We start from the raw sequence: 11,496 nt of genomic DNA, 5'->3' as shown, positions 1-11,496 counted from the left end.
TTACAATGAATTTAACCGTTTGATCAAATTTCAATAGTTCGAATCCCTGAACTTGATGAATTAAAAGGAAGGAATCTGAAAATGATCCCTTTCCAATAGAAGATTTTGATCTCAAGGGATTATGATTTCTTTCCAACACTTTCGCAGCTGTTTCCGGGTAGTTTGTTTTTTGCGTGGGACCGGTCCAACGTCTAGAACCCGAAACAAAACACTATAAGTCATGAGAAAGGAAAGTCCAGGCTCACACTGGTTGGGTCTTTTCATAGGCCGAGGTAGGTAATGTTAAATATCCTACATCGGCAAGAGCAAGAAAAAAAGAAGAGTAAATATCTTAATGTTACTTTAACTAATATCAAGGTCTTTTATGATGAAATCTTACATCTAATAAGTTGACGACAATATCGATATTGTTGGAAGTGAACATTTGATCTGTTTATTTGATAATTTAACATGATATTAAAGTCAAACAACAGACCCGTACCCCACGCGATGGGTGGAGGTTTCCTGGCCCCGCTCGATGATGGCGTGTCCCTTGGCCTGCCTACCCACACATAATTGTTTATGTAATACAATCAATAATCATAACTCCAAAAGTCAAGAAATTGTAAACAATTCGACTACATTTGACGGGATACGGACTTGCTTTGGCAACCGAAGTCATGAAAAATGTGCTGAGGATTTGGATGATCTGTGCACCATTGACTTCAATATTTGTCTTTGAGCTGATTGCTGCCTCCCTACAATTTCACTTTGCATGCTTTCAGTAACCATCGGCAGCAAAGAAATCTTCGTACAATGGATAGCTGCTATCCAAATTTCAATGTTGTTTACTATTTTCTCTTTCTGTTTACGGTCACTTCCTACATGCGGATGGGTGACGGACTTCCAAGCGGTGGGGACTCATGCATTGAAGAAGAGAGAGGAGCACTGCTCAGCTTCAAACTAAATGTTACTGATCCTTCGGGAAGGCTTTCTTCTTGGGTAGGACGCGACTGCTGTCAATGGAAAGGAATTTTGTGCAACAACCGCACGGGTCATGTTGCAAAGGTGGACCTTCGGAATACTTATCCATCTCCAGTATGGTCTGATCCCGATCACTACGACAAGTTGGCTTATGAACGCTCTTTATTGTCGGGTAAGATAAATCCTTCTTTGCTTAGCTTGAAGCATTTAAATTACCTAGATTTGAGCTGGAACAGTTTCGAACTCCCTAAGTTCAATGGTCTGCTTGACAATTTGAGGTATCTCAACCTCTCCTTTGCTTTATCATCGGGAGCTGAGATTCCAGAGTTTATTGGAAACTTGTCGTCTTTGGAAACACTCGATCTTTCGTATAATTATTTCGAAGAGAATCCAATTCCTAAGTCTTTTGGCCAGCTTAAGAGTTTGAAATATCTTGATATCTTCTTCTCACGTTTTGGGGGAGAAATTCCCCCTAACCTTGGAAACCTGTCAAACCTGAACCATCTTGACCTCGGGTGGAATTACTTGGAAATATCTTCCGAAGGCTTGAATTGGCTTCCTCGCCTCTCTTCCTTAACATACCTCAATCTCGACTTTGTCAATCTTCGCAGCACGGGAGCAAGTTGGCTATATGCAGTTAACATGCTTCCTTCGCTGTTAGAGTTGCATTTGTCTGGTTGTAAAATTGAAAGAATTCCACTCTCAATCCAAAAGGTAAATATAACTTCACTTTTGGTACTTGATATCAGAATGAATTCTATCATTTCTCCACTACCTAGCTGGTTTTCTAATCTTACTAGTCTTCGAAAACTCAATCTGAGTGAAAATGAAAATGATTATGGAAACTATTTCACTGGTCCGATTCCTCGTGAGTTTGCAAGGCTCGAATATCTGGAAGGCCTTGATTTTTCTGGTAATGGACTCGAAGGTCATATTCCCAAACTAAACTTTTGCAAGCTAAAGACCTTAAACTTTCAAGGAAACAAATTTGGTGGGGGAATTCAAGGGCTTTTGAGTGGTTTCTCAAACTGTACAGATGGTGTATTGGAATCACTGGATTTGTCCTCTAATAAGCTGGAAGATGAGTTGCCTGACTCCCTTGGGATGCTACACAACTTGCAATATGTCAACCTTGAGTTCAACAATTTTTCGGGTAAAATCCCGGAATCTATTGGAAAGTTGTCATCCTTGAAAACTCTAAACCTCAGTTACAACAATATGATTGGACCGATTCCGGATACTTTGGGACAATTGTCTGAGCTAGTTCACCTAGATTTGTACGGGAATTCATGGGAAGGCACTTTAACAGAATCTCATTTCGCAAATCTCACAAGATTACAATCTATTGATGTGTCTACATATCGACCTATGTCCCTCAATGTCAGTCTGACTTATGAGTGGATTCCTCCTTTCAAGCTCTACACAGTTGGCATTACAAATTGCAGTGTTGGTCCTAATTTTCCTGCATGGCTTCAGTTGCAAACTGAACTTTCTGATGTCATCCTTCGTAGCACTGGAATCTCGGGTACCATACCAGAAGAGTGGTTGTTGAAGGTATCATTGCAGCTCAAATATTTGGATTTATCATACAATCATATCAAAGGAAGGCTTCCACTCCAACTGAAATGTCCAAATCTGTATCATATAGATTTGAGCTATAATAAATTCGATGGTCCACTCCCACTTCTGTCCGCCAATCTTACTGTCTTTAATCTTGAAAGCAATTCATTTTCAGGGCCAATTCCTTCGAACATTGACCAATTGATGCCGACATTGAAAGGATTGTATCTTTCTGATAATCAGTTGGAAGGCACAATTCCACCATCCATTTGCAACTTGCAAAGATTGTCAATCCTTTCTCTGAGAAATAATCTTTTATTCGGAGAATTTCCCCAAGAATGGAGTGTGTGGCCCCGAATAGATATTGTCGACGTTGGATACAACAATCTCTCAGGTAATATGCCAAGTTCGATGGGTGTCCCAAGCTCACTTCATGTATTAAAGATGAATGATAACAATCTTGGGGGCACAATTCCTTCTTCTATATGGCGAAACTGCACGTCTTTGAGGAGTCTCGATCTTGGAGGCAACAAATTTACAGGAAACATGACTTTAAGGATAGGATCAAATGCGCCCGGGTTGTTTTTCGTACGATTGCGATCCAACTTATTAAGCGGACATATCTCCGACCAGTTGTGCAATCTTCCATTCCTTGACATCCTAGACCTTAGTCACAACAACTTCTCAGGGCCCATTCCCAAGTGTTTGAAGAATATGACGTCTTTGGTGGAAGGTTTTTCCAATGCCACTGACTATGAAAGCTATATTGAGCAAGCCAGATTGACGTTGAAGGGAAGAGAACTCGTATATAACAAAACTCTGTTCTTGGTGAAAAGCATCGACCTTTCATCGAATAATTTAGAAGGTGAAATCCCTGAAGAAATAACAAGCCTCATTGCGTTAGGTACCTTAAACTTGTCAAGAAATCAACTGAGGGGAAACATTCCTTTCAAGATCGGAAACCTGCGTTGGTTGGAAACTCTTGATCTCTCACACAATCACCTTTCAGGACAGATTCCTCAAAGTTTGTCTTCTTTAACCTCCTTATCTCACTTGAACTTGTCTTATAACAACTTGGCTGGAAAGATTCCTTCTGGGAACCAACTCCAGACACTCGAAGATCCCTCCATTTACAAGGGCAACCTTTTACTGTGTGGAGTTCCTCTTTCAACTAAGTGCCCAGGAGATGAGACTTTTACTGCTACAGATGAGAAAGACAGCAACGAAGATGGAAATGATAAGTTGTGGTTCTATGTCAGCATGGTGCTGGGTTTCACCGTAGGCTTTTGGGGTGTTTGTGGTACATTGCTTGTGAAGAAGTCATGGAGGTATGCTTATTTTCGATTGTTCGATGACATCAAAGATAAGGTAATGCTAGCAATTGCAGTCAAAGTGGCTCATTTTCAAAGGAAACTTTGATTCGAGAAGAAATCTCTCAAGATTAAAATATGACAAGCCAAGTGCTAACTACCAAGTTCATGTACTACGTATTTAGTTTATCTATGACTATCATGTATGTGTAATGTACTGCAAGCTACTAAATAAATCATGTTTTTCAATATTTTCCTGAAATTTCCAATTAGTATTCGAATACAAGTTCTCACATAGAAAGCAAACATCGTGACTATATTTCTTTGGCGGTATTTGGGAAGAAGTATGAGAAATTACAAGAATTGTAGTGTCTGCAATTTTGTTAGAAAGAGTAAATTAAATTTAATACTGGAACAATGCCATTGAACCATGAACATATAGTGTGGAGAAATTCAAAGTTGAAATAAGTGGAAGACGACATAGGAAAGAGAAGAAAGTTTAAAGAATATTATGATCAAATTGGAACTCAGTTGAAAGTTCAACAGAAAGATGAGTCGAACTGGAAAATGCACACACAGACCAACTTGAAAGAATGCACCAAAATTGTTAACTTGGCATGCAATTCCTTTCTTTTTTTTCTGTTTAGATAATTTGCACAAATTTTCCAACAAGAATACAAGTGTTCACATATAAAAAATGCAGATGCCCCCACCAAAATATTCGGTAATCTGTAGAGAAAGTGGGAAAAAGGCAGAAGAAGAGAGGCAAGTTCATTGAATGAGAAGCACACAGGAAAATGCACACAGAAAGACCAACTTGAAAAGCGATATACACTAAAGTGTGAGGGAAATGTTTGAATCCGAGATACAGTGAGTTGAAATGGCTACTTTATCCGACTATTAAGGGAATCCACCACGAGCAAGATTAAATTATATTTTATTCCTAAATTTCCAAACTTAATAATTATTTTTTTACTACAAAGATTCTGTTATGATTAACTATTAGGGATATGCCATTTACCAAGACTTTAAGTCAATAGGTCCTGATTAGTGCTAATTAAAAATGGTTACTCATTTTTCTTTCAGAAACCCACCAAGCCACCAAAGACTTTGATGCCAAGACTTTACATGGTCGACTCTTTTCTGTTTTAATCCCTATTTGCTAATCTAGTCAAATTCGGTGGACTAGCAAGTGGCAAAAATGCAAGTGGATTGAACACTTGAAATCCGGCGGCTAATAATTTCGACCTCTCCTTAAAAATTCGGTTCTCATGCTCAGTAGCCATCTGCATTCTGCACCAAACAAAGCAAAGAAAACTTTATTCTTACAACAATATCTATCTTTGCAAATTTATGCAATCCCACCTATCACCTCAATATTGCTCACTGTTTTCTCCTTTTGCTTTTGGCCTCTTCATATCTATACACTACTAAAGTCTGTCTTGGTGATGCACTCCCAACCGCCAAATGCATCGACCAAGAGAGACGTGCGCTTCTCACCTTCAAAGAAGATCTCACCGATCCTTCCGGCAGGCTTTCTTCTTGGGTCGGTCGCGATTGCTGCCAATGGAAAGGAATTTCGTGTAACAACAACACAGGTCATGTCAAAAAGATGAGTCTCCAGAATCCATACATATATACACTATCGGTCTTTGATGCAGCGCAAGATGAGATGGAGTACTCGTCGTTGGGTGGTAAGATAAATCCTTCTTTGCTTAGCTTGAAGCATTTGAATTACTTAGATCTAAGCCAGAATGATTTTCGAGGGATTCACATTCCCGAATTCTTTGGCCAGCTAAAAAATTTGAGGTATCTCAATCTCTCCTCAGCTTCATTTGGAGGAGAGATTCCACCTCATCTTGGTAACTTGTCACATTTGAACCATCTTCATCTCAGTGAAGAGTCTGACTACTCCTTACTTAAACTACCTTCCGAAAACTTGAATTGGCTTTCTCGTCTCTCTTCCCTAAAATACCTCAATCTTGAAGGGTTGGACCTCAGCAACACAAGTTGCCTACATAATTTTAACATGCTTCCCTCCCTACTTGAATTACACTTGCCATCATGCGAAATTGAAAGCCTTCCACTCTCACTCAAAAACATTAGCCTCATATCACTTTTGGTCCTTGGCGTGTCGTATAACGATTGGAAGTTTCCATTTCCTGATTGGTTTTTCAGTCTTGGTAGCATCACAAAAATGGATTTAAGTGGGAACTCGTTGATTGGTCCCTTTCCCATTGAACTTGAGAGCCTCAAATCACTTGAACACCTTCATTTATCTTTCAATGGACTTAAAGGTCGAATTCCCATGCTTGAAAATTTTTGCAGTCTAAAGACCTTAAATCTTGCCAGCAACAAATTTGATGGGGGGATTCAAGAGCTGTTCGACGGATTATCAAGTTGTCCCAATAGAAAACTCAAGTCACTAGATTTGTCTTCTAATATGCTGCAAAGCAATTTGCCGGCGTCCTTGGGGATGCTACGCAATTTGAAGTATCTCAGCCTCTATAACAATCTTATGAATGGGTCCATTCCTGAAAGTTTAGGACAACTTCCTGAGCTAGTTCACCTCGATCTGTCGTTCAACCCGTGGGTAAGCATTTTGACTGAATCCCATTTCATGAACCTCACAAGATTGAAATACTTTGCATTAGGCAGAGTGGATCCATACCCAACTCTACCTATTCACCTCAGTTTCAATGTGTCTTATAATTGGGTACCTCCTTTCATGCTTCACACAATCAACATTGCGAACTGTAAAGTAGGTCGTACCTTTGGGGTATGGCTTCAATCTGAAACTGAACTAGTCTTTGTCAAACTTCAGGGTACTGGGATTTCCAATTCTATACCAAAGCACTGGTTCTTGAAATTATCTTCCAACGTCGAATATTTGGATTTTATCTTACAACCAAATCACTGGAAACCTTCCAATGGAATTGAATTTTCGGAATACTCTAATTTTGGATGTGAGTAACAATCGAATTGATGGGCCATTCCCGCTTTGGTCTGGTAACCACGTGATCCGCCTTGAGCTTGAAATGAATTCAATTTTCGGGCACATTCCTTTGAATTTGGACGAAAGGTTTCCAAAACTGGTGGCATTGTAACTCGCGGAGAATCGTTTGAATGGTACTATTCCAAGCTCCATTTGCAACATGCAAAACTTGCTAGTCCTTTCGCTGAGAAACAATGAGTTATCATGAGAATTTCCTCAAACATGGAGTCAGTTGCATGAGATCTTGGTCATAGATGCTGCACACAACAATCTCTCAGGCAAACTTCCTAGTTCGATTGGTGTCCCGGGCGCTCTTTTCGGGTTGAAGCTGAACAACAACAACTTCGATGGTGAAATTCCTCTTTCCTTGCAAAATTGCACTTCTTTGAGGCATATTGATCTCGGAGATAACAAATTCACTGGAAAAATACCTTCATGGATAGGATCAAGGGTGCCACTGGTATCGATCTTACGACTGCGGTCCAATTTTTTCGGTGGAGAAGTTCCCCAACAGTTGTGCAATCTTGGCTACCTTCATATCCTAGACCTTGCACACAACAACTTTTCAGGGACTATTCCTAAGTGCTTGAATAAACTGAGTGCTCTGACGCATGGAAATTTCAGTGCTTATGACTTATATGCTTTTTATGACCAAGAAACATCAGTGGTGAAAGTAAGACAACTCGACTATCAGCCGCAGACTATAATGTTCGTAAGAAGCATTGATCTTTCATCGAATAACCTCGAAGGTGAAATCCCTGAAGAAATATCCAGCCTCGCTCTACTGCATAACTTGAACTTGTCGATGAACCAATTGAGAGGAAGCATTCCATCAAAGATTGGGAACTTGATGTTGCTCGAAGCTCTTGATCTTTCGATCAACCACCTTTCAGGAGAGATTCCTCAAAGTATTTCACTTCCGACGTTCTTGTCTCACTTGAACTTGTCTTATAACAACTTGACCGGTAGAATTCCTTCGGGCAGCCAACTTCAGACACTCACGGATCCATCCATTTACGAGGGTAACCCGTCACTGTGTGGGGTTCCTCTTTCAACCAAGTGTCCCGGAGATGATCACACTCCTACAAAAGACAATGATCATGAAGATGGAAATGATAAGTTTTGGTTCTACGTTAGCATAGCACTCGGATTTATCGTAGGTTTTTGGGGTGTTTGTGGCAGATTAGTCGTCAAGAAGACATGGAGGTATGCTTATTTTGGATGGTTCGATGCCATTAAAGATAAGGTACTGCTAGCAATTGCAGTGCAAATGGCTCGTTTTCAAAGGAAGGTTTGATTAGAGTAGAAATATGAATGTCGTTCTTGAATTCGGAAAATTTTTAATAACTATAAAATACATGTACTGTGTGATTTTTATTTTTTGTTCTTCCTTTTGTTGGAATTTACGAATGTACTTGCACTGGATGTTTGATGAATAGGTTTGGAATATCACTAGTATTAAAAAAACATATGATCCTCAATTGCATTGCCAATTGCCTCTCTCTTCTCTCTTCCAAACCCTTTCCACCAAATACTAATTGGTGTGCCAAGACTTCCACGGCTACCCATATCATTCCATAGAAAATTTCGTATCTCCTATTATTTAATAACATATAAGAAAGCAACAAGTGTAACAATGACTATTTTACGATGTTTCTGGTAGGCTTTTGTTTGGGTGGGCCATGATTGAATATTTTACAATGACTATTCCCAAGTGTATCCATAAAATAATACAATTGATTAGACACTCAAAATGTATCCATGTTGTATATGCTACGATTACGGTCCAACTATTCTTGTAGACATATTTTCCAACAACTTTGCAATCTTCGGAACCTTCATATCCTCGCTCGACCTTAGTCTTCGTATCTTAAAGATATAGTGGAGGGCATAAGGTAGCACTTGCAATTGCGTTGAAAGTGGCTCATTTAAAAAAATATTCTTTCTTTTTGAGTTTGATAGTATTATGCATATGTGGTGTTTTTTACTTTCTGCTTTGTGTTTTTTGAACTTGCAATCTATGATACAAATAAAGGAACTCTTATCTTTCAAAAGATGTTCCCACAGACAATTATGTATTAACCTGGAATTAAATAAAAATTATAGTTTGTACTGATCAATCGCATAATAATATATGTGACCATCCAATGTTGCAATTTAACAAAACAACGATTTGTTCATAAAGGACATAAGCGCACGATTTGTTCAACAACGGTTCTCTAATATCTTCGAGCAATTCGTTTGACGACATACTTTCTTGAGGTCCGGTAGGAGCATGTCCCTTTTACTATCTGGTTACCATGCCTTTTTTAGCTTGAATTGGTCCTGGCTTCCTTCAGGCTCTACAATGCAACGCATTAAGAGAAATCCGTCTTTCAGCAAGAGTAGACCAATTTCATCACTACGGTTTTTGAAAAAGCATTAAATTGATTACAAACCAGCCGTTTGAAGGATCTACTTTGAGCAGCGTTCTTTCCATCTTCCATGCCAGGTTTAGCACGATCAAGAGCCTGAGGGGAACAAAAATATGTTGATTTTAAACATTTCTCAATGCAACCGGGTAAAATGGCAGAGAACTTATGTGCCGCACTATAATAGACTAAAGTAAAATACTGTATTACAGAATGCAAACTAATCTCAGACTCAACACAGTTTGTCTCCCCAGTCCCAAAAACCAATCCACTACATTTGGCTCCGTGTCTTCGTATCATTTTGAGGCCATGAGTTTCCATTTGTGCTATTTCATTTCAGATGGGATTCATTGCAAACTAGGGATCAAACCTAAGTAAAAGAATAGCTGTGTTCGATCTCTTTGCTTGTGATACAAAATACTGATCGGTCAAGTTAACAAAACATGTGCATGTACTGAGAGAGGAGGGAGAAGGCGAGGGTGGAATATGGGGAAAAATTTCCATTTTTCATTCAAGATCTCTTTTCTCAGGGTAAAATCAATTTAAAATTTTTAGAACGTTGGCGTTTTAATATAGAACGACTCAAGATATTATCAAGCAACCGAAGAAATAGAGATACTGTAGCTTAAACTATACTGGAAAGGGAAAAATACTACCTCAATCAAAGATTCCACGCGACGTCTCATCCTTGTATGCATGAAACCCTCTGAACACTGCAAAAGAACATGCACAAAAGGAGATTGAGATCAAACATATCCAATGAAGAAATACATACATATTAATCAGTGAAGACAGTGCGCTTCCAAGCAGCAATCATAGTCAGTACGTTATAGACGGACAGAGACGGACAGACAAAAAAGTTGTGCAGGACAAGGACTAATAGCATGAAAAAGTTGGTCCAACATTACTGATAAATGAAGTTTAGGAAAACTGAACGATGGGCTGCAAACAAGAGTAAATCAGACAAAGCAAAAACATATACGACAAAGAAAAAAATCTGACTTCCTGCACATAAGCTACTAACTTTATACGATTTCCAGATCATACCATATCCAGTTATCAATAGAAAGTAGTATGACATAATTTGTTCAGTTGATGAGGACAAAAGGTGGAAGTAACAAGTTTAGGGGAAATTTCTTATCATCGCATACAGACAATATAATATCCATCATACCTTAACAACAGAGGCTCCGGTAGCAAACTTTTTCCCCAATTTCTTTGAAGCATCACTAAGTTTGACGCCTGAATTGTAATCAAAGAAACCGTGTTAATTAAGGTAGGAACAAAATAAGAATCTCCGAATAGAAAGATAAAGGATGTACAGTAGCAGATTGCTCACCAAAAAGCTCCAGCCCTTTCACAATGGTGGTAGAACTGCCAAGGGGGCAACATCAGATGGAGAGGGGCAAAGCAGCTGGATGCCCAGCCTTTGACAAGATCTGGACGATGGAAAAAAGGTTTGGGATTTGTCTTGCATATGATTCTCTACATTAATATGAATTCAGGGCCGGCCTTGAGGGAGTGCAAAGTGTGCGATCGCACAGAGCTCCCGATTCCAAAATTCTAAAAACCTATATATATAAAGCATGATCAAGATCCCAATGCCTTCCCGGCAGAGTTGTCAACCGGCAGTATTGTCATTTTGTTCACTGGTTCGACTCTACACTTGCTCATGTTTATTAATTTTGATTTCTTTCCTATTGGGCATTGTCCGGTAACCATTTTGGGCCTTTTTTTTTTCAACTAGACTATTTGTTTCTTTTTTTGGAATATTTGTAGTTTAATTTCTTTCATTGTTTGTCCAAAAAAAAAAACATTTCTTTCATTATATAACATAACTTTTACGAATAAATCTGCAATTAGTAATATCATAATAAATTAAAATTCTTAAAAGTTTAAAAATATAATCTTTAAAAGCCCCTTCCTTATATGACACCATTTAATAGAATACATTTAATAATAAGAATCGTTTATTCTTTGATCTCTGTTTAAAAGTTATCAAATTATAAGTTTCATCCATTTGAAGACTTTAGTCATCTATATATCAAAAGAAAATTATAATACAATTTTGCTCACACCTCCCGTTAGAGACACGAATCTCGAATCTCAAATTTTCAACTAATCCAACGGCAACCAACCAAGAGGTGAGGGGTGCGGAGGTGGGGGGTGTGAGAATAATCCTTGCTTTAAAGCGTGAGCAAAAATGCAATAAAAATTAACATTTCATTGTAAGCTATCGATATCATAACCGGTGATT

General features: G+C 38.7%; 2 protein-coding genes and 1 long non-coding RNA gene across 3 annotated transcripts; 2 read left to right on the top strand and 1 right to left on the bottom strand.

The window, feature by feature from the left end:
• Positions 1–795: 795 nt before the first annotated feature.
• Positions 796–3,942, top strand: LOC103455600 (receptor-like protein EIX2). Its single transcript, XM_008395179.3, has one exon. The coding sequence runs from the start codon at positions 796–798 to the stop codon at positions 3,940–3,942; it is 3,147 nt and encodes a 1,048-aa protein (XP_008393401.2).
• A 1,503-nt stretch (positions 3,943–5,445) lies between these two features.
• Positions 5,446–8,125, top strand: LOC103429626 (receptor-like protein EIX2). Its single transcript, XM_070806366.1, has 2 exons — positions 5,446–6,799; positions 7,083–8,125. Exons 1-2 carry the CDS (start codon positions 5,446–5,448, stop codon positions 8,123–8,125), a joined length of 2,397 nt encoding a protein of 798 aa, XP_070662467.1.
• A 727-nt stretch (positions 8,126–8,852) lies between these two features.
• On the bottom strand, positions 8,853–10,899 carry LOC103412296 (uncharacterized). The gene is made up of 5 exons (XR_525676.4): positions 10,579–10,899; positions 10,414–10,481; positions 9,896–9,952; positions 9,267–9,338; positions 8,853–9,170 (listed from the first exon to the last, which is right to left on the bottom strand). It is a non-coding gene; the product is annotated as an uncharacterized lncRNA (long non-coding RNA).
• Between the last annotated feature and the right edge of the window lie 597 nt (positions 10,900–11,496).

The sequence above is a fragment of the Malus domestica genome, chromosome 10, assembly GCF_042453785.1.
Source record: "Malus domestica chromosome 10, GDT2T_hap1".
Classification (NCBI taxonomy): Eukaryota; Viridiplantae; Streptophyta; class Magnoliopsida; order Rosales; family Rosaceae; genus Malus; species Malus domestica.
This window is presented reverse-complemented; position numbering and strand designations above follow the sequence as displayed.

Bases quoted from the DNA above. Each gene is read 5' to 3' on its own strand.
- LOC103455600 (XM_008395179.3), top strand. From the start codon at position 796: ATGGATAGCTGCTATCCAAATTTCAATGTTGTTTACTATTTTCTCTTT.
- LOC103429626 (XM_070806366.1), top strand. From the start codon at position 5,446: ATGAGTCTCCAGAATCCATACATATATACACTATCGGTCTTTGATGCA. The intron at 6,800-7,082 runs GTGAGTAACAAT...TCTTGGTCATAG, and splicing joins GGAATACTCTAATTTTGGAT to ATGCTGCACACAACAATCTC.